Source organism: Carassius auratus, chromosome 4, assembly GCF_003368295.1.
Source record: "Carassius auratus strain Wakin chromosome 4, ASM336829v1, whole genome shotgun sequence".
Classification (NCBI taxonomy): domain Eukaryota; kingdom Metazoa; phylum Chordata; class Actinopteri; order Cypriniformes; family Cyprinidae; genus Carassius; species Carassius auratus.
In genome coordinates this window covers 15,326,435-15,350,558 of record NC_039246.1, presented here as the reverse complement: position 1 = coordinate 15,350,558, position 24,124 = coordinate 15,326,435, and the positions used below count along the sequence as shown (strand labels likewise).

At 37.6% G+C, this 24,124-nt stretch overlaps 1 protein-coding gene across 1 annotated transcript; it reads left to right on the top strand.

Moving 5' to 3' along the window:
• The first annotated feature begins 8,142 nt into the window (after window positions 1-8,142).
• Window positions 8,143-24,120, top strand: LOC113060416 (transportin-3-like). The gene is made up of 23 exons (XM_026229318.1): window positions 8,143-8,575; window positions 10,164-10,364; window positions 13,307-13,380; window positions 13,675-13,831; window positions 14,352-14,495; window positions 14,588-14,763; window positions 15,623-15,761; window positions 15,862-16,008; window positions 16,110-16,217; window positions 16,354-16,445; window positions 16,983-17,122; window positions 17,216-17,407; window positions 17,902-17,993; window positions 18,077-18,153; window positions 18,744-18,804; window positions 18,885-19,025; window positions 19,109-19,225; window positions 19,351-19,445; window positions 20,686-20,842; window positions 20,919-21,086; window positions 22,016-22,128; window positions 22,614-22,706; window positions 23,308-24,120. Exons 1-22 carry the CDS (start codon window positions 8,456-8,458, stop codon window positions 22,672-22,674), a joined length of 2,772 nt encoding a protein of 923 aa, XP_026085103.1. The 5' UTR covers window positions 8,143-8,455; the 3' UTR covers window positions 22,675-22,706; window positions 23,308-24,120.
• Window positions 24,121-24,124: the final 4 nt, after the last annotated feature.

Here is a 24,124-nt window from a genome sequence, read left to right as displayed (position 1 = left end):
TTTTTTGTACGCGAAGAAAACAAAAATAACAACATTATTCAACAATTCATCTCCTCTGTGTCTCTCCGCGCCACCGTAGCGCCATTTTGGAGAATATCGGCTGAAATAGAAGTATTCTCGTCACTTCATAACATTAACGGTTGAACCACTGATGGCAGATGGACTATTCTGACAATGTCTTTCATACTTTTCTGGACCTTGACAATGTAAGTTACTTGGCAGTCTATGGGACAGTCACAAGCCTCCCGGTTTTCATACAAAATATCTTAAATTATGTTCCGAAGATGAACAAAGCTTTTACGGGTTTGGAATGACATGGGGGTAAGTGATTAATGACAAAATATTCATTTTGGGGTGAAGTATCCTTTTAACATTATATCAGTTAATGAAATTACGGCATTTAAATCTAAACGTAAGTTAAAACAATAAAACCTCAAATGTTGCTACCATATTTTTTTACAGTAAAATTCTGCCAACCATTGCTTCCGGGTTTTTACCGTAAATTTTACAGAATTTATTGTTAAAGTTTTGATAACTGAACTATATAAGTTATTAACTGTTGGGCCCTTATCATTGAGTCTCCTTTAGCATTACTTTACATGTAAGTCCACAAACAACACATATATCAGTAGCATTTTTAATTTACTTATTTGTATCATTTGGCAAATTAAACAAGTTTACCACTTAAAAGTTGTATAATATACTGTACTACGTGCCTCAGTCAACTTAGTTTGGTCCTGGGTTATCTCACAACTTGAAAATCTTGTTAAACCTTAGCATATAGATTAGCCTAGCCTAAAGGACAGAGTCATTTTTGGAATCTATGCTTATAGCTGATTTATTTAAAAGTATTTTTTAAATTTTTTTTAAGGATTTTATGATTAAGCTTTTAAGATTTGGCTTGATCCTGCAGATTTGCTGTCTGACAAGAAATGTGAAAGTTATAAGTAGCCTACTGTATATTTCTGAATTGGCTAATGCTTTAAAGAAACTTTGCTTTGAAAGGTTTTGAAACTTCTGAAGCCTAACATTGTATTATCTGTGCACTGAGTTACTAAAACCCTTTCCTAAAACACATGGATACACAACATACCAGCTAACCTAAAGTAATGGCCTAGTTTTTTGGGTCAAACAAGTTTGTTAAATCTTGGCTTCCATTTCAAGAGCAGCAGTATAAGCAGGCAAAAGGCAACCAAACTCTTAAGGTCCCCAAGCACAAGGATGAGCCGTAATCTGGAAACAAGATTTACCTAAACCAATTGCTAAAAATCCCACAAACCATATTGATGTCACAGAGGGATTACGTGCAAACTGTCAGTTTATCTTGTTAGCTAAGACTTAGATTGTGGGTCAATTTTGATAATCTGGAGAGAGATAAAGAGTGTTAAACTGTAAATCCTACACTGTAAACCCTAATAAGTTGAGACTACTCAAATGATTTGAGGAAAGTGGTTGCGTAAGTAAAATTGAGTAATGGCAAAATTGATAACTCAATTCAATTGAGTTGACCTAATGTTGGTCTCTTCATTGAATTAACCTAAATGTTCAAGTACAGATAACTTAAAAAGGCAAATAGACTTAACTTAAATTTTTGAGTTTTATATGGTTTACTTGTTTTAATGATTTAATACAAATATTGTTTTTCCATTAACAGCTTTATTTGGTTTATACACTTACATTAATTTAAGAAACATTACTAATATCAAGCTCATATTTTTAAGTCACATTTAGACACTTGAACAGCACTTAAGCTCACATTTTTAGAAAACAGTAGCTCATATTTTTAACAGCAAGCTGCATTTTTAAGTCACATTAAAATATTGAGCTCATGTTTAACAGTAAGCTTACATTTTTACAGAACATTACACTCACATTAAAAAAAAAAAAAAACATTAAGCTCATATTTTTAAGTCTCATTTTCAAAAGACCATGTTTAATGTAAATGTGTTGCAATTAAAAGTGCGCCAAGCAATTTCTCGATTTTAGCCAAACAGCTGGTTTGCCAACGATTGTGTTTTAGGCTGCAGGTCTTTCTGCCCCAAGGAAAGTAGAATCCGCTGAATGAAGTCAAACATGTATCCCAGTGACTTTGGGTAACTCAGGTGCAATGCATATAGAAGTCCGAACAGAAGGCACATTGCTTCTTCAGGAAGGTCATGTAGATTGTCCATCACTAATTTTCCCTCGATTACGATTCCAATCGAAGAGGGAGACCCATCTTCAACTATCAAAATCCCCACTGGCACATAAAGAATTGAGCGGTGATCATCGGACATCTAGTGAAAAAACATTAACAAATTAAAATTAATTCACATACATGCAAGCTCATTTACATTTCAAAAAGGTGCAACTTAAAGGGTTAGTTCACCAAAAAACTTTAAATTCTGTTAGTAATTACTCACCCTCACATTGTTTCAACGCAGTAATACATCATCGGAACACAAATTAAAATATTTTTGATGATCCGAGTTGTCTCACTCCTCCATAGGCTTCTCTGTAATTTAAACTTGCCAGCCCAGAAAGTTTGTAAAGACATGTTAAAATAGTACAAGTGACCACAGTGGCTGAACCAGAAATTTATCAAGCGTAGCGTTACGATATGTAACAGCGCAGCGCCTCTGGGTTGTACATCAGAACGGAGGCTCACGCTGGTCATGTGTGTGATGTTGGCCAATAGTGAGCCTACGTTCTGACGTACAACCCAGAAGTGCTGCACTGTTAGACTACTTGAACTCACTCAGAGAAACAAAGAGGACAATATATAGTTGAATAGACGTTATTTTGTTTGGTTTTATGCGCACAAAAAGTATTCTCATCGCTTGATAAACTTCAGGTTGAGGCACTGTAGTCACTTTGACTATTTTAACAATGTTTTTAACTTTCTGGGCCGGCAAGTTACAATTACAATAGAAACCTATGGAGGAGTGAGACAGCTCTCAGATTTCATCAAAAATATCTTAATTTGTGCTCCGAAGATGAACGAAAGTATTACAGGTTTGGAACAACATGAGGGTGAGTAATTACTGACAGAATTTTCATTTTTTATTACACATTCACACGTCTCACATACACTGCATCAATATCAACCTAAAAGGGTTAGTTCACCCAAAATGTTAAATTCTGTCATTAATTACTGAACCTTGTATCATTGCACATCTGAAAGACCTATGTTCATCTTCGGAACATATTAAAATATTTTTAATGAAACCCATGAGGTTTCAGTCCCTCCATACTAGAGATCCAATTCAATTACCACTTTCAAGGTCCAAAAAGGTATGAAAGACATCACTAAAGTAATCCATGTGACTCCAGTGGTTTAACCTCAATTTCATGAAGCTACACAAGTAATCTGTTTGTGCAAAAAAAAAAAAATAAATAAAAAAAAAAAAGTACAACTTATAAAAAAATATAATCTCCAATGCACGGTCACGCAATTACGTCTGCTCTCACATGAATACAAAACTCACACGTTGTGGTGCTATATGAGATACTGTCTTGAACGGGCGTTGCAGATAAACAATTACACTGGTAAATTATGTTTTTTTTGCACAAACATAGCACTCGTTTTGCTTCATAAAATTGAGGTTAAACCACTGGAGTACAGTAGTACAGAGTACTGCAACAAAGTCTTTCCTATCATCCTTGAAAGTGTAGTTGTGTTGGATGTCAATGGAGGGACAGAAAGTTACAGAATATCATTAAAAAAAATCTATTGTGTCTTAAAGATGGAATGACACAAGGGTGAGTCAATGAATTACAGAATTTTCATTTTTGAGTGAATTAACCCTTTAGATTGATACAGTGTGTGTGAATGACCGAGATTGTGAATGTGTTAGAGTGTGTATAGAGGGTGTCTTTTGGACATTTTCTCCTTGGAACACTTACCAAACACATCTTAAAGAAAGCAGGAGTCATCTCCAAACCAAAGGGGTAGTCCTTGAAGCACCAAAGTTCAGTTTCAGTTGGCTCTGATAGCTTGTGTGAAAAAAATAAAATTGTATTAAATCAAACCACTTGATAATAATACATTATTATAGCCTTTAAACATTTAATCAGAGATCAACTATGAAGTCTATATTGCAGTTTATAAAGAATCAATCTACTATCTTCTAAGATATATCTAGGATAAATTATTGGGACTTCTAACTAACCTTTGTTGCTTCAGAAGGTTCATCAAAAGCTGACCAGCAACTCCCGTTCTGGCTCTGAAAATGTCCAAGAGCCATGTACTATGTTGGTCAAGGGTCTCGTAAAATTCCCTTTTCAAGATCTTACCAGCAATCCTATTAAACTCCACGTAGACCTGAAAAAATTAAGAAGGGGAAAGTAACAACATGCATGCATGGTGTCCTTGATTATTTTTTAAGATAACAAGTTAATTCCAGTCAAAGGTACAAAAATGTATTAATTAAAAAAAGGTTAATTTATTTATTTATTTACATTTAAAAGGATTTTTCATTCATGAATAAAAATTTGCTGTCAATTTACTCACTCTAGCCATCCAAGATGTGGGCGACTTTATTTAGCAGAACATTAAGGGAGATTTTTTGCTGAAACTGTTGTCTTTGGCTATTCATATAATGAAAGTCAACTGTAACCATCCCTTTGATTGTCAAAAAACGTGTACAAGCAAAACAAAATCAATAATTGTGATTCCTGATGATATATTTGTGTCTTATGAAATGAAACGATAAGTCTATGCAAGCAACATCATTTATAACATTATTACCTTTACCTTGTACAAACAGCCCTGAGTGTATTTTCTACAGTCTGGAGTGCGAGTGTAAAGATATATCAAACTTTGGGAATATGTGAAAACTCAATCTTCCCAATTTGAGATCACTCATGTGAACAATCTTACTTTTTTATACAGGTTGCAGCATCAAGGATAGTAGCAAGTACCATTTTGCACATCCTGCTAGTTGTAAATAAATCACACATCAGGGCGCTTGCGTTCCAGGCTGTCAGGAGGAGATGGGTCTGTTGTGTTGTTCATCAAAATGATACTTGCTGCTATCCTTAATGTTGCAACCCGTTTAAAAAAGCAAAATTACATTCACATGTGTGATCTCAAATCGGGAAGATTGACAGATTCCCAAAGTTTGATATACATCTTTACGCTTGTGTTCCAGACTGTAGTAAACAAATTCAGCTTTGTTTGCAGAGGCTGTGAATTAAAGGTAATATATGAGGTTTAGCTTCTTGCATAGACCTATCATTTCATATAATTTCATTCCACATAACTATTCATTAATTAATAATATCTCTGTAAATGTGTCGCAAGCAGGAAAAGGTCTGCGGTTTTTAGTAACATACCGGCCAAAGAAATTCTTATAAGGATTAACGTTAGGCATAAGTCAGTATTCACGCGGCAGCCCAATTTTACACCAAATAAAAGAAACGTCCTTTCACAAATTACACAAAGAGACATTTCAGTGTCTGGAAATAGATTTTTTCTCGAAGTTCGAGCCGCAATATCACGCTTAGGCCTATTGTAAACAACAGCGCTAAGTTAGTCTGTAAAACATTGGCTATGTTTGGAAGTTAGGGGATTTTAACTTAAACGCATTTATACCTTAAGTCCAGTTGTATAAAAAATAAAATAAAAGCAAAATTTACCAGCGTAGCGTTACTCCTGTGGCCTCGACTCTTCCCCCTCCTCGTCTGCTTCATAACCACCTGCCTGCTAATGTTACTGTCCCTACAGGAGGAAAACGGGAAATTCAGATGTTCTTACAGAAAGTTGGTAACACGAACGTGTTTATAACTCGAAAATACTCAAAGGCAACGAAGCAAAATTTAAATATATATTTTTCCATTATTCTACCTACCAGCGTACTCTGGGTCTTTCACGACGACTCTCTTCCCGCCTGCTTTAACGCCTGTCTGGCTGCTTGTGCAGCTGGCCCGCTGCCAGAGTAAAACGGAAAAGTATTTTCAACATGCAAATAATATGACAATAAAACGTATAAGGAAATAAAAAAACAACGTGTGTATATTTATGCGTTGCGTTTAAACCTTTACTTACCTATTTAACTTTAAACTGTATTATTTATTTCTTCTTTCAGGTGTTCCTGCAAATGATTGTGAACCGCAGTCAGTGCTGCGTCTTCAGCAAATTCGACAAACGATTCCCGCCTTGTGTTATATTGGCCAATCGGCGCTGTTGTCAAGGCAGAATTTCAAGCGCGACCAATCATTTTTAAACAGAGACGTACGAATAATTTAAATAAATGGAAATTCTGAGTTAATAACACTTAAAATCTTAATTCAAAAGATTTTTACTGCCAATGAGTAATTTAAACACACCTGTTTAAGTTTTGATGGCAAAACTTGGTGTTATAAGTAATGTGAAGTTATGTTAACTTGATTTCTTTATTAATTACAACATTAGGGTTTACAGTGTATACATCCGGCCTCTTTTTATACACCTCATTTCGCTTTCTTCGTTTCTCATTCTCATTCGTTTCTCGAATCCTCCCTTCCCCTCTCTCTCATTTCTTTTCTTTGGTTTTGGCAGGTAAGTATTATTTTATGGGTTAGAAACTTATTACAGTGTGAATTTGGTTAATAATGATTTATCATAACCTGACAATTAATGTATTGCTTTTGCTAAGTAATGTCTCTTTGTTCTTTGTTTGCAATTTTGCAGTTCTGTTTAATTGGCTGTTTGATGGTCTTTAATTTGAACTTTTTGGTAGAAATATGTTTTCTGTTTAGATGGATAATGGATTATGTTAACATTTTTAATTCATACACAAATTTAACAGTATATGAATAACCGGCAAGTTTGACGATTATTTATACTAAGTGTTTTGTATTTTTTTTTCCTTGAAGTTCTTGATAAATTAAAATGTGCCTCTTTGTCAAATTTGAAACAAGACTGCACTTATGTTTGTGTCAGATATTTTGTACACTGTGTTGAATGATCTATTTCTTCCCTTCACGAAAGTCAGAAGCCATCCATTGACCCAGGTTGTATTGTAACCAAGCTATGTATCTGAGTTGCATGGGTATGATACGACCTGGGTTACAGGATGGTCATGGACATCCTGGAAATTACAGAGATTAACTACGTAATGCACCGTTATCAACTTCATATCAATGATTGAAATTTAAATTCTCTGAATGTGTGTAAAAAATAGTTTGGATTTTTGTTGTTAAAAACTTAAACACACATGTATGTGTATTAAAGCCATCTATATAGAATTTTGTTGCATGGTTTTTGTCTGTTATGTCAGTGTGAGAGAGAATCATGTGCATGTCCAAGAAAATGAAATAGAGATGAAAGAGGGAGATTGGGAAAAACACTAAAGAGGTTGAAACTTGTTTGCAAAACAAAATATGATCTCATTATTATGTTATTTGTTTATATTATTTATATTATATTTCAGACACATTACATTACATCCGAAATACACGAACGAATTTTATTAGACAGTTCTTTTTGGTGAATCAACATTCAGGACGAAAAGTGTAGTCCGATTCCCGCACAAATGACTCTTCTGAACCGGTTCTTTTTAGGGAATCAAAACCGGGGCGGTAATGACTCCGTCGGATTCTAACAAGTTAAATATATTTGATCAAATCTGACTTGGAAAGAACGAGGACTCCTTCTGTGTTATGCTATGTGTGGCTAAAGACTTATTAGACATAAATCAGAGACGTGACTGACTGTTAATAAATTGTAATAAATTGTAGTGTGTGCATTTTATTGTAAAAGTGTCTATTTTATTCAATAAATAAATATCACTGTTTTGGTTTAATATTTTAGGCTATATATACTTAGAATAAGACTAATTAACAGAAGTATATATCTATTGAAATAAGTATTTAAGTTAATTCAATTAATTTCAGATTTATTATTATTATTTATTTCCTGTTTTTTGCTGATTGTATTAAATTCAATAAGTACCTTTTCCTCTTTGAAAGCATTAAAATAATCAATGAAGGATGCGTTAAAGATTGTGAATCGCAAAGAAGTATCGGAATGGAACTGGAACCGGAATCGATTCATCACGATTCCCAAATGGAACACGAATCGCTCCGTCACCTTTCACGGGAATGACCCTTAAATAGCGTGAGCAGTGGGTGTGTCTCCAATGAAATTATCCTCGTAATAAGTATACCAGGTCATATACTCAGACCACAACCGTTAAAACACATTCCAACCCGAAGAATTTCCTGTTCAGAAGTGGATATCGTTCTAAGAATTAACACGAAGAGCGCGTTATTATTATTATTATTATAAAATCGCTGTAGTCCGGACTCATTATAGTTCCTGTGCCGCGCTTTCCACACGGACTTGTTTGACAGGAGCGCCCTGTGTCTGCTTGAGATGGCGGCCAGATCGGAGAACGCGAGGGCCGAATAAACAGTCAACCTGCGCGTCTACAACCTCCCGAGAAGCGCAAGCCGTGTTATTTACCACATATCTACACCCTCTAGAAACGCCATGGAAGGCGGGAAACCCACCCTGCCGCTGGTTTTCCAGGCCGTGCAGGCGCTGTACCACGACCCGGACCCCGCCGGCAAGGAGCGCGCCTCGGTCTGGCTGGGAGAGCTGCAGAGATCGGTGCGTTCATCAGCGGGCCTACTGCGCCACAGCACCCTTACTCACTAATGAACCTCCACAACATGCATTGAGTTCAAAATAATATCTACTGAGGCCGCAGTGAATCTTTGTAAACCATAAACACTAGTTGTGTTGAGAAGTGGAGCTGATCACATGCGTTGTGGGGGTTGATTTGTATCCATTGCTAAATCCATTCAGCCTGCATGTGGTTTGATGGGTTTAAATCGAGTTTTGGGTGGGTTTAAGCATCAGGTTTAGCAGAAATAGTTCTTGTGAACACACGAATCTAAATCGAGTTTATCATCTAGACTAATATGTTAGAAACACAGATGTTGTAACACATACTGTGTTTTGAACAAGGTAACGTTAGCTAGTTCCCTGTTGGGCATTAGCTGTTCCAAAAACCAGCTTGTCCACCCTAAACACCAGAATGACCAACTAGTAGCTCTTTTTTCCGGTTTACCATCCTAGAGTAGCTAGAAATCAGCTACTGTGTTTTAAAAATCATCTAAGTTAGTTTAAGATGGGTTTATCAGCAGAGTAGGTTGAAGTAAAACTTTGCTGATCTAGGTATCTAGACAGCTTTTATTATCATTAGACATATTTCAGATATTAATAAAAATAACATCTATGTTGCAATTGTTATTTCAAGGCAGATGCATTTATGCTGCCTCTGGTAACACTATAAGTTTGTTGTTTTGCCCTTTGAGTTACTGATTCTTCACTTAGTTCCGCATCAGCAAACTGCAAAACGAGTGATAAGGAAGGTGTTAAGATTGCAAACTAGTGGGAGAAATTTTGCAACTCATATGTTGGTTTTTGCAGAACTAAGTAACGTTAGTGCAGTATTGTGACGATAATGGTATGAATTGCGTGGCTTCACGTTTGACACTTAACTATCCTGCTCCTCCCAAGACAGTTTGTCCCTTATACATCTTAAAATAAATAAATAAGCTTATCACCACCTTGTCAAATCTCGTCTTTTTTATTAAATAATTTATTGAAATGTACTAAGGGGCCAGATGGTTAGATTGCATTTAGACAGACTTCCGAAAAATAATTTCCGATTAGTTATTTCTGTTCTCTTGAAATCTCGACTCTGAAATCTGACACTGTTATGTTACATCAGACTGCTAAATACAATAAATGAAATAAGAATTGTCTGTTTTTCAGGTTGTGTATTATGTTACACATAATGAGTTCCCGGTTCCTAGTCCTTCTGTTTATTTGCATTAGCAATGTTGGTGTGATGCATCTGATGTTGAATTGTTTATTTATTTTTTGCTTTTCCTTGTCTATGCAAAATACAACTGGTCCGACTAGATGTTCAGTTTTAATAACTAGAGAGTGGGGTGACTGATACAATGCTAAATATGCATGTGAAATTAGCTAATTTTCTTTTTTTTTAATGTTCAATAGACATTTAAGCACACTTCAGTCATAAAACATATTGATGATTGTTTTGTGGTGACGCCTGAAGGGAGCAGTTAACAAGAGAGAGATAGGAGACAAAAATATCAGATAGTTGATAATTATGAGGTTAATCTCAAAATCATATATGTGTATTTTTTTTTGTACTCCTGTGCAGATGTATGCATGGGAGATCTCGGATCAGCTTCTGCAGCTGAAGCAGGACGTGGAATCGTGTTACTTCGCGGCCCAGACAATGAAGATGAAGATCCAGACGTCGTTCTACGAGCTTCCCCCAGAGACCCACACCTCACTGAGAGATTCGCTCCTGTCTCACATCCAGAACCTCAAAGACCTGTCTCCAATCATCGTCACACAGGTAACATCACTGTCTGTTTGAACCGTCGTTGTATCTGCTAAACCTGATTTGGATGTGATTTGTATGTCCAGACTAGGGCTGCATGATGTGTCGTTTAAGCATCGGTATCGCGATGTACGAATCCACGATAGTCACATCGCAGGATGTGTGATGTAGGCTCTCGTAGTTGATCCGTTATTCATTAACTGTACTAGACAGCTGCTCCCCGGCCCTTGACGAATGTGATTAGCGGATTAATTGCACAGCTAAACCATCATAGAGTGAAAGTTTATCATTGACAGGACTGAAAACCATATGCAAGTTTAACAGGGCAGAGAGAGAGGGAGCGCGAGAGACAGAGTGAGAGAGAGAGCGTGCGAGAGAGACAGAGAGAGAGAGAGCGCGCGAGAAAGACGGAAAGAGCGCGCGCGAGAGAGACCGCGAGAAAGAGCTTGCTCGAGAGAGAGAGAGACAGAGGCCGGTGACACACCGTAATTTTTTTTTTTTTTTTCTCTTATGAATATATATGTATTTTTGTTTTGTTTGTTTCTATTCTGATATGTATAATGCTTTGGCAATATGTACCTTTTGTATGTCATGCCAATAAAGCAATATGAATTGAATTGAGAGAGAGAGATAGAGAGACCGAGAGAGAGCAAGCCGTTTTCAAACAACACAAGCTCTGTCTTGCTCTCTCTCCCTCGCGCATATTAATCAATTGACACGATGGTGTCTATGTTTAAATAATTTTAAATGAGAATGTAAGTGTGCTCACCCTATTTGTTTGTAAGAAAAAAATATTGCAATATATATCGCAAAAAAATAAAATATCGCAATGTCATTTTTTCCCAATATCGTGCAGCCCTAGTCCAGACTCAAAATGTACGTAGGGGTGTGCTATATGATAATTTTTGATTGGGGACGATTAAAATGTCTCCACGATCTGCTTTTAGAGAAATATCGTAGTTCTGGCGCTGCCGTATCAAGATACTGTACAACACCACATACATTCACATCAGTGTTAACTCTGCGGTAGAGTTACTCTCACAGGACACTGCACTTATTCACAATCAGAAAAGTACATTATTTGCATGTGCTTTAAAGCCTTACTGGTTAAATATTTAATTCACGTGCTGTTCTGACGTGCGCTTTTTCTGAGCGCTTACACCCAAAGCATATGCACTAAGAACCCAGTCAAACAGCATCTGATTGCTGAAGTAAGTTATCTTTTGTTCTGATATTGTCAAAACACACATGGTTTACATGTAGACTCGCTTGGTTGTCTAAAATGAAAGTAAACAGTTGAGAAAAATGGATATGTGCAGCTCTTAAAGGGACAGTACTAAACATTCAGTCCACTGTCATAAAAGGGGTAGTTCACCCCTAAAATTAAATTTGTCATAATTGAGTCACTCACCTGTTGTACCAAACCTGTATTCATTTCTTTCTTGTGCTGAACACAAAATAAGATATTTAGAAGAAAGTGGGTAACCAAACAGTTGCTGGTCCACACTGAGTTTGATAGTAGCATAAAATACTGTGAAAGTCACTGTGGACCAGCAACTGTTTGGTTTTCCACGTTTAAAACCACGTTTCCAGGTTTAAAACCACTTTTGAGTGAGTAAATGGTGGTATAAAAAATAAAACACTATGACAGAATTGACAGACAGCTGACAGAATGTATTCCTTTAATGTTAACAAAACAACAAAACACAAAGAGAAAAATCACTCACTGCTCTTGACTGAAAAACTAATACAGTTGCTTTAAGAGGAATCATTCTATATAGTGTTTTATATTTTATAATTTTTCCATTCAGTTTCTTGAATGCTCCTGCTAAATACACCTAACTGTCCCTTAAAATAAACCTTTTTTATTTTCATTGTGTATGAATTAAATGTTAACATAATCCATTATGCATCTAAACAGAAAACCTATTTCTACCAGATAGTTCAAATTAAAGACCTTCAAACTAGGGCTGCACGATGTGTCGTTTAAGCATCGTTATCGAGATGTACAAATCCACGATAGTCACATCGCAGGATGTGTGATGTAGGCTGTCGTAGTTGATCCGTTATTCATTAACTGTACGGGCCAGCTGCTCCCCGGCCCTTGACGAATGTGATTCGTGGATTAATTGCACAGCTTAACCATCATAGAGTGAAAGTTTTGACAGGGCAGAGAGTGAGAGCGAGCAAGAGAGAGAGAGAGCGAGAGAGAGCGTGAGAAAGAGAGAGAGAGCATGAGAAACCGAGAGAGAGAGAGCGTGCGAGCCCCGGTCGCACACCCACCATCTTCAAACAACACGAGCGCTGTCTTGCTCTCTCTCCCTCACGCATATTAATCAATTGACACGATGGTGTAGATTTTTAAATCATTTAAAATGAGAATGTAAGTGTGCTCATCCCATTTTTGTTTGTAAGAAGAAATGTGATTAGATTTCATATTGCAATATATATCGTAGAAAAATAAAAAATTGCAATGTCATTTTTTCCCAATATCGTGCAGCCCTACTTCAAACAACCAAACTACAAAATTTAGATTTTGTATAGTATGCGTATATTACATTATTTGCAATTTGTATCTCTGTTTTAATTTTTTGCCAACTAAAACAATTATGACACAGAGTTTTATCTTCACCCACTTTGGCCTAAATAGCCGCCATTGTTTTTTTTTATATATTTTGTTTCCTTGAGGCTTTATCTTTAAAATATGGAAATTAGTTTGTCTGTACTCCTCGGACAAAAAAGTAAAACCAACATGACAGAGAATCATGATAAAACTGTAAATGGTGATCTGAAATGTTTGCCTTATCGCCCACCCCTAAATGTCCATGAGTGACCGCAAACATCTGGCGTTCATGATGTGTTAACGGGGACAGTCCATCTCAACCAAATGGCAGTGCTAAATATTGAGAACTGTTCAGAAAGTTTAGTTGATGTTTTAATGTCTTTTTCTCTCCCAGCTTGCATTGGCAATCGCAGATCTGGCTCTTCAGATGCCCTCGTGGAAAGGCTGTGTTCACACCCTCATAGAAAAGTAAGAATCTACTTGGGACTTTCCTTCATTTGCATTTTATTGATTTGTTTCTTAACTGTGGCCCTGGTTGATCCATTACTGATCCATTAAAGGAACAGTTCACTATAAAATGGATATTATTCCATATACTGTTAAACTGTCAGGATTAGGTTTGCTTGGCTGCAAAATTACTTAAATAGCACAAAATTTTATCACCTGAAATGTGCAATAATTCTAAAAGAATTGCATTTAAAATAGTTGATTGTCATCTTGAAATTTCAGTATTTACCCAGCTCTCTGTTTTGGCTCTTCCAGATACAGTAACGATGTGTCCTCCATGCCTTTCTTGATTGAGATACTCACCGTTCTGCCAGAAGAGGTGCATAGCCGCTCTTTGAGGATTGGAGCCAATCGACGGACAGAGATCATTGAGGATCTGGCCTACTACTCTACCACAGTGGTCACGCTTCTGGTCCGGATGCATTGATATCTGCAAAACCATTTCTGTCATTTGTTTGGCACTTTGCAACCTTAAAAAGATGCCTAGCCAGTCTGTCTAAAGTTTAACAGTCATCACATCCTTAAGCCACTTAAAGCATGCAAGATGCGTAACTTCCCCATGCAGGGCTCAAGGAGTATTGTTAATAATTATTTTTATACATTTATTTTGGCTGTAAGTGTCATTTATAAGTGTCTGAATATTATTTATTTATTTTTTATTTAACATGCATATTCAATATTCAAAATAATTTTATATGTTAGAATATTTAAATTGGGAGAATTAACAAAAGGAAATTTTGCAAGGCATAAAAACGCATCTCTTCCTCTATTGGGCCATCATATGTTGCTTTAACTTTGCTAACTCCCTCAGCCTTTGTTCTGTGTTCTCATTCCACACATGCAAATCATTTTAGTGGTTTAGAGTCTTCGTGAACATGTAAATGGATGGTTTATGATACTAAACTTTGCTGTTGGTGTATTTCCTTGACCAGGTGACGTGTGCGGAGAAGTCCGGACATAATGAGAAGATGTTTATCAAGGTGTTCCGGTGTTTGGGCAGCTGGTTTAATTTAGGAGTGCTGGACAACAACTTCATGGCCAGCAATCAATTGCTGATGATTCTCTTTCAAGTGCTGGTGAGATCAGCAAATGCAATCAGACAATCACGAAGCTCCCACTTTCTATTACTTTTATTTTGTAAATATCTCCCCCGACTCGTTCATTGCAGCAGAGGGATGAGACGTCCACAAACTTGCATGAAGCGGCATCGGACTGCGTGTGCTCAGCACTGTATGCGATCGAGAATGTGGCCATACACATGCCTTTGGCCATGCAGCTCTTCCAGGGAGTCCTCTCTCTAGAAACGGCTTACCACATGGCTGTAGCCCGAGAGGACCTCGATAAGTATGTATGGCATTGTTTATGAACAATGAATGCAGTTCACACAAGCCTTAAACAAAATATCTCTGTTCTGATATCCAGTGAGATGCCATAAGACAGCATTGTATGTCACAAAGGACCATAAAAGTACATGTGTAGCTAAAACAAAAAGCTTTTGACACAATAAACAAACCAGAGACTTGACCCTCAAATTCAGTATAGTTTGACGTTAACCTGTTGCTAAACTAAAATCTCAACTTGCGCAATACTCTAAATGCGAGACAATTCATTTCAATCGAGTTTGACGTTGAGATTTTGCCATGTTAAGAGATCCAATATGTGCACTACTATAAATGGAAGCCTCTTCAATGATTTCCATAGTTATATTTTAGCGTGTTGCTATGCTAAAATCTCAAATTGCGCAAATCCACTTAACTGTAACCGGTCTCAAATTTGGTTTCGGTAGAGTTTGTTGTTCGCATGTTACTATGATAGCAGCTCAAACAAAGTAATATGATAAAGAGGAGACTTGAATTAATTGATTTCGGTCAAGTTTGACGTTAACTTTGCTATGGTAAATGCTCAAATTGCGCAAATATACTGATCTGGAGTCTGTGTACAGTTGATTCCAATAGAGCTTGACGTCAAGTTGCTATTCGCATAATATTTTATACAGGAGACTCAATTTACATATAGTTTGATGTCAAATTGTGTAATACTCCAAATGCTGAAAATACATTGCATAACTATTGTGTGAAATTATTAGTTAGGTTAAATCAATATTAATAAGGTTTGGGGACTGAGCAAGTGATTTGTGTTGAAACCTGTTGTAAACTGCATCTGTTTTTTTCCTTCCTTTTCTTGATTTCCTTTTTCACCACAGGGTGCTAAATTATTGCCGGATCTTTACGGAATTGTCTGAGACATTTTTGGAGATGACTGTAAGGACTCCTGGCCAGGGCATGGGAGATCTACGCACCCTAGAGTTACTGCTGATTTGTGCTGGCCATCCCCAGTATGAGGTTTGTGTGAAACACATTCACGCGTAACAAGTGAAAGTGAGTATGGGATTTTTAAGCGTCCTTTTTGACTGTCTGTTGGGAATCTTTTCTCCTCCTCCAGGTGGTTGAGATCTCGTTCAACTTCTGGTACCGTCTGGGAGAAAATCTTTATAAAATGAACGATCCAGCGATTCACAGAATATTCAAGCCGTACATACAGAGACTACTGCACAGTCTCGCCCGCCACTGCCAGCTCGACCCAGATCATGTGAGCATCCTTCCCTTCAAATACAAGCCACTTCTTTCTAGTAGCTACATGATTTCCATCCGTTTTTCTACATCATCTCTTATTTTGCGCTTCCTGTACAGGAAGGAGTGCCAGAGGACACAGATGATTTCGGGGAGTTCAGGATGAGAGTGTCTGATCTTGTGAAAGATGTTATTTTCCTAGTAGGATCCATGGAGTGTTTCTCTCAGGTAGAATTTATTCTAATAGAAACATGAACTGAAAGTGATTTGAGGAAAAGGCCTTAAAATGATGATTTACTGAGAAACCAAAGGGAATATTCAACCGTACTGTTCTTTTTATAAATGCCTTGTGTTTTCTCATCAGCTGTATTCGACTCTGAAGGAGGGAAACCCCCCATGGGAAGTAACTGAGGCTGTTCTGTTTATCATGGCAGCCATAGCTAAGAGTATAGATCCGTAAGTATCGCATTCAGTCTTGATTTAACAGCTTCATGTTCAAGGCTCTTGCTTTCACCAGTCAAATTCACACCTGCGGCTTTCATGCGATTTCATTATAGTCCTGTGTTTTGAGGCTGAAAAGGTCACTCAAACCTGTTTGTAGTATTTCATTATACAGTTATCATTTTGTTAAAAAAATTTTGGTTTTGCAGTAAATATAGACTTTGGTGCTGATATGACTTTAAAAAATTAAACATCTGATATTTTGTATAGCCATGGTTATTGATGCAGATTTTCTGATTCATTTAGATTGTGATTCACAAGCTCTCAATTTGATTCTTATTTTTAGGTTTTTGATTAACTAAAAATAACTTTTCCCTAGGAATCATTTGCTCATGAATCAGGCTACACTGATTACTTTGGGTTTGATTCACTTAATATGTATTTTTTCAATCAATTTGCAGGATCAATCAAACGAAGATCACAATCGTGAAATCATTGTTGCATTGAAAGTTTGATTGTAACTCTAAAACGTCTCCCTCTGCTGGTTTCTAGTGAGAATAATCCCACTCTGACAGAGGTGCTGGAGCAGGTAGTGTTGCTTCCCGAAACGGTCCACATTGCCGTTCGCTACACCAGCATCGAGCTAGTTGGCGAGATGAGCGAAGTGATTGACCGGAACCCTTGCATGTTAGGTGACTGTCACAATCTGATTTACTAGGTTATCTTCACAAGCTGGATGTTTAGTTTCTCTTTGTGTATTCATGACTTCTATATCGGGTTGGCAGATCCTGTTCTGATCTTCCTGATGAAGGGTTTGCGGGAGAAGCCGTTGGCCTCTGTGGCAGCTAAAGCCATTCACAACATCTGCTCGGTGTGTCGAGATCACATGGCACAGCACTTCCAGGGCCTGCTGAACATCGCCCGCGCGCTCGACTCATTCGCCCTGTCCACAGAAGCTGCAGTTGGCCTGCTAAAAGGTGTGGAGGGGATCTATGTTAAAGGAATTTGGTTCACCCAAATATAAAAATTGTCATTAATTTCTCAACCTCATGTCGTTCCAAACCCGTAAGACGCTCGTTCATCTTCAGAACACAATTTAAGATATTTTTGTTTAAATCCGACAGCTCTCTAAACCCTCCCATAGACAGAAAGGGTCCAGACACGTAGCAAGGGTATCGATAAATTAGTCCATGTGACATCAGGTGTACAATTGTAATTTTATGAAGCTACAAGAATACTTTTTGTGTGTGTGTGTGTGTATATATATGTATATATATTCAACAATTCCAAAGATGAACACAGTTTAGAAAGGCGATTAATTAATGACAGAATTTTCATTTTTGGGTGAGCTATGCCTTTTAAATGCGGTTTATGTTTATTAATCTTTGGTTTAGTTCTTTACACACTTCTCTGTAGTCATGGCCTTGTTGTATGGCTGTTTTGTTTAAGTGGTGTGATTGGTTTATCTCAGGCACAGCGCTGGTGTTGGCCCGCCTGCCCCTGGAGAAGATCGCGGAGTGTCTGAACGATCTGTGTGCAGTTCAGGTCATGGCACTGAGGAAGGTTAGATACCCGTGACTGTGTGGTCTGTATTTCTCACTGTCTTTGGTTAATGCAGTAAAGTAATGTGTTGTCTTTCTGTCCAGCTGCTGGCTCAGGACTCCAATAGTGGGAAGTCATCAGACCCCACTGTGTGGCTGGACAGACTGGCTGTTATCTTCAGGTTAAGACTCTCATCATCACCACCGTTGCCCTTTAAGGACAATATTGGACTTCACACTTTATTGGACTGTGAATATTTAATATTTCAATATCTCAAGTCCCTTGAGGGGAAGCTTATAATCTTACAAAATACTCGTTTTCTTTGCTTTGCTTGGTCATTTCTTGTTTTAGTTTTTTGTTTTTAATTTATTATTATTATCACGTAAGAAAAAGCATCCTTTTTTAATGGCTGTTGAATTTGTCCTCCTTGCAAACTATTGTTTTATGGTTTTGAAAAACTTTAAAGTATAGAAATTTTAGTGAAAATAATAATAAATTACAACATATATGAAACATCATTTAATCTGAATTCTACACCATGTTGTCTTTAAGTTCATAATTTATTGCTGACAAAGTTCATTATTTATCTGAGCATGCTATTGAAAAAAGATTGCAGGTGTAAATATTTCACAATCCAGTTAAATCCTGGCGGATAAAATGGAGTTATACCCCCATTATATCCCATTAAACAATAATTTTCACTCCGAAAAATGTCACATTTAAAGATGTTTTATTTTTTATTTTTTTAAATGGTTACTTTTTTCCTATTAGACACACAAACCCCATCGTAGAGAATGGACAGACACACCCCTGCCAGAAAGTCATTCAAGAGGTATGTTTACCTGTGTGTTGAATGACACAGTACTTTGTCTGCAAACGTTTCCTTCTGATCATCTCTGTTCTTTGTTGTAGATCTGGCCAGTGTTGTCGGAGACGCTAAATGCCCACCAGAATGATAACAGGATAGTGGAGCGCTGCTGCCGCTGCTTGAGATTTGCAGTGCGTTGCGTAGGCAAAGGCTCTGCGTCCCTATTACAGCCACTTGTTACTCAGGTTTGTCTTTGTGCCTTAAGGATACACGTCCACTGGAATGGAAAAGCCAGTGTGGATCTCAAAAAGCTGTATATGTGTTTCAGATGGTGAGTGTGTACCAGGTGTACCCTCACTCCTGTTTCCTGTACCTGGGCAGCATTCTAGTGGATGAGTATGGCATGGAGGAAGGATGCAGACAAGGCCTGTTGGATATGCTACAGGTAACCTAACACACAGTTAACCTCATAAAAAATGATTTCATATGAACCCTGTACTGCAGTGAATGATTAATATTAATGAGGAACTAAGAGTTCTTGATCAGCAGTTGTATTCTTCCCTTTTGCAGGCTCTCTGTATGCCGACCTTCCAGCTGTTAGAGCAGCCTAATGGACTGCGCAATCACCCCGACACAGTGGACGATCTTTTTAGACTTGTCACAAGGTACCAGTTCTGTGCTTCTGCAATAGTAGGGCCTTTTGCACAACGAAGTACTAAAGTACTGCGACAATTTAGTGCTAACTATTTTCCAGTACCATTCCCAAGTGTTGCCTTCGCACTGACAGCGTGTACTAGGGCTGTCACTTTTAGTTCGAAAATCGATCGGACCAACCAAAAAAAGTTTAAAAAATGAAAATAGGGAATCGATTTTAACCAAATATGTACACTATTCATTTTAAAATAATTAAACAATTAAAAAATATAGATGAAACAAAGCTCACAAATAAAGCAGAAAAAGAAAATAAAGAAATCCGAAAGTGCAGTATGCCTTGCGAAAGCTAGACAGAAAATACCAGCAATTTTACGCGCTTATAAGACCCAGTGACGTCGAATATAGCATCTGCCGCGAATTATTTAAATGTTAAGTCAATGTAAAGACGCGTTTACGCGCTTCTGGAGGTCTCGCGGCGTGGTAGACGTGAATTTGCCTCATTCGTGCATTTAGTTACAAGAGATTCTGAGTTATGAAAAGGACCATTGCAAGCTTACAGCGATACCCCCACCTTGCGCAGCTGTACCTGAGTGTCCCTGGGACATCAGTGCGGTCGGACTGCGTCTTCTCAACAACTGGACATATAGTGAATAAAAAAACGCTCTGCTCTGGACCCCGAAAATGTTGATCGACTTGTTTTTCTGTCCAATAAATTTGTAATGGCCCTAGACTTTTTGCACATTTCATTATGCCTCCCTAGTGCAGCCTAGCCTAAGTGTTGGTTACGTTCATGATGTAAGCCAGTTGACAGCGACATAATTTGTGCCTGTCGTTCAACAATGAAAACAAATAAAAAAACAACGTTAACAACAGGAGGATGGAAGACTGAGTTTTTGTTGAATCTCACTGTTTTCACAATAATGGACATGGAATGTCGACGTAAACGAAATGCGTTTGAAAGAACGGAAAGGAGGACTTAATAATTTCCAACGACAACTGGCAGTGTTTGCTACAACTCTGTCCATCTATCGCTGTTCTCCATACTTGAAATAAATTAAAACTACGTTTTCACAGCGTTTTAAATCATGGCCGGTGAGGCCAAAAAGTGGGTAGTTCCACAATGAGTTCTGGGACTATGAAAAGGTTCCTGTAGCAGGAAAGGCCCTAGTGTTAGAAAAACAAGCTCAAAATCAGCGACTCTCCACACAAAAATAACACTCATTAAGACAAGCTATTTTCTCCTTATTTCAGGTTTGTCCAGCGTAGTCCAGTCACGTTGCTGAGCAGCAGTATTATCGTCCACATCATCCAGTGTGCCATCGCTGCCACCACCCTGGACCATCGAGATGCCAACTGCAGCGTCATGAAGTTCATCAGAGACCTCATTCACACCGGGGTCACCAATGACGTAAGCTAAACCAGCCAATCGAAAGACTTTGATTCCTGTTCATTCTTTGCATAAAACAATTTTTCTTGTCTTTCAGCATGAGGATGACTTTGAGACACGAAAGCGTCTGATTGGCCAGGTGATGGAGCAGCATGGGCAGCAGCTAGTGACTCAGCTGATCAACACCTGCTGTTTCTGCCTGCCGCCTTATACTCTTCCTGATGTGGCGGAGGTTCTCTGGGAGATCATGCTCTTTGATCGGCCGGTATGTTTGTACTCTGATTGTCCCTCAAATACAGATTAACTTTTATGCATTGCAACCCTCTGCAAAGCTCGGCAATAGATTTGCCATTGGCTAGTACTTTTTTTCCCTTTTTTTTTTTATTTGTCAGACTTTTCGTACAGTTTTTGACTGTACGGAAATCTGTGCTAAACTTATTCTTCGCCTTTAACCCAAACACTAGCCCATTGGAATCTCACAATTATTAACTAATGGCTTACAAATAGACATTATGTAATCATCTAGCATGAGAATTGATGTGATTTTATTCCTGTTGTAGAGTGATTTATTTGTCAGACTCTTATGTAAAATTTGCTTTCATTTAAAGAAAAGACATTTTACTGTGGTATTTTAATATATTTTTTTATTATTAAGATGACCTTTTCCCCCATCCAAATTAACATTTATCCATGGTTTTCTCACAACACCCCAACAATTGGGGATCAAATAATAAAATACTGAGCTAATAAAAAAATGTGAATGAAGTTAATCAACTAAGAAATAATATAAAATAACTGTATTATATTTTATTCATATGAACCCCTTTAAGCTTAACATTTCCTATCTAACATCTGTTTTTCTAATGACTTTTTCAAAACTCTTATCTTTAAAAGTATTGTAAACTTCAAACTATTTCAAACTGAAAACTTTTCAGATTTTTGTGGACGTTTACTTTTTAAAACTTTCTGGTCTGGCTTTCCCATGCCAAGTTTGTCTTGACGAACATGTTTATCTAGTTTTATTTTATTTTTAACGTGATGACCAGTGTTTTACTAAAGATTTTGAAACATTTATTTACTAATCCTGTCTGTGGCCTTTTAAATACATCTCAGAGCTTTTCCAGTATGATTTCTTTTTCATAAATGAGGCTGTGAGGCCAGTTGTCACATGTTGTGGCTTTCTCGTGTCTGCAGACGTTTTGTCGGTGGCTGGAAACCACACTGAAGGGTCTTCCAAAAGAAACAGCAGGAGGCGCTTTATCCGTCACAAACAAGCAGCTTACCGACTTCCATAAGCAGGTCACGAGGTGAGTTTGTGCCTGCCGTCACCTGAGTCTTCAAAGAAGGCTGTGAACATCAGATAATTTCATTACACTCCCGAGGAAATTGAGGTTTTGCGAGTTGGTGCACGTTTGGTTCTCCATGTGGTTAGCGCAGCACGGCATGCATAAACAAGTTCCCATAACCAGTCGTCCAAGATGGTGAAATATTTCATACTTCAGCAAGTCTTGACCTGAGGAACGTGGAGCCTCCCAGCGTGGTGTCGTGCACAGATGCCAAATACTTATTCTGACAATGCAGAATGAGTCACAGGCTTGCATGGGAAGTCCAAACCACGCCAGACTGACTGATACAGCATCGCTGTGTTCCTCGCCCATGCTTTGAAAATTGTGTTTGAAAATTGACCTGTGATTAGTAATAATGGGCCAGCTTATTGTTTATTAGTTTGTTGAAGAGTGATGTTAATTGGCTCTCTCTGTTTCTCCATCTATCTATCAATCTGTCACCCCAGTGCAGAGGAATGTAAACAGGTTTGTTGGGCAATAAGAGAGTTCACCAGGCTGTACCGATAGCTGTCCTTAATGTGCTGATGCTGCAAGACCAGGTAACACAAGCATAACACAGCAACACTAAATGTTATTGTGGATGGAACGTATTTCTCAGTGAATGAAGTTGAATTATTAATGAAATATTTTAATTCAAATTATCAGATTAAAGCAAAATATTTTTTTTGCTTTTATTTATATGTGTCTTAATCTGTGTTATTTTAAAAATGAACGCTATACTATATATTTATTACATTTGTAAGATGTAATATATTGCAATATATTAACTGAATTTTTTTCTTATATTTTTTTTCTTATTTTTTTTTTAATTACAATTTCTGCATCTGGAGTGCTTACAAAATAATGATAAAAAGAAAAAGCATTATACAAGTTTTTTTTTTCTTTTCCTCCAGTCAAATCAAAAAAAAATTTCCCTCAAATTTTTTTTTTACCTGTGCAGAGACACGATTTTGTGAAATTTAATTTTTCAAGTCAAAAGCAGACTAAGTTTACATAACTTAGATGTTGTCAAAAAAACTTTTTTTAAAAAAAGTCACCAATGACTGGAAAAATCATAAAATTTAATGGTCAAACATGTTAGAATAGAAAAATTTTTGAATAAATTCAGCATTATAAAACATTCTCTCTCGTTCTCTGCAGGTCAGATTTTTTTGTTTTGCTAACATTTGGAGGAATAGGCAAAGGGAGCCATGATGACCACTGTTGAGAAACTAAAGGGAACTCTCGCATGAAGGATTTGTGGGATTTGGCAAAATGGGAAAGCCGACCAATTGAATTGGAGCTTTGGAATGGCAGGGTATCAGGAAAAGCAAATTGCCTTGTGGGTGTCAAAAGACCGCAGCCCCATCCCTCCCTTTTACCCCTACGAGCACACAGATGCCAGCCGCAGCCAGAGAAGGTGGGGAGGGGGGATATTTCGGAAGGGACTCCGTCGTCTTGTGGGAGGGGGGCCGTCGAATGGACACTGAAACACGTACACTCATTTCAAAATATGGATGAACGTCTGCATCGATCGGATTTTCGGGGTTCCATCAAAAACCAACGACAAATAAGGATGTGCCTGGTTGCAAATCATAATGCATCGTTAAAAAAGAGAGACTTGTACGTTTTTAAAAACAAAAATGGAGATTTATTTTCATGGACGTGTGTTGTTTAGAGATCAAGTTATGGCTTTGCTGCCAGTGCCATAAAATGATTACCAAACTAAAGATTGTCGCAGCAAGCAGCAGTCTGCGCCTGTGGGACATTTGCAGAGGGAGAGTTGGCGTCACCCTTGACCTTTTTAAAAGTTGGCTGGGATTTTATTCGTACAGGTTATGCTGTAAAATATGGAGTGGACTGACTGGCAGGGGCTTTTTTTTTGTTCTTTCACCATATTGGCATATCTCGAGATGCAGAGATCGTCTTCGGGCCGATTGTGTGAACAAATAAACCAACATTGTGAGGAACAAACTAA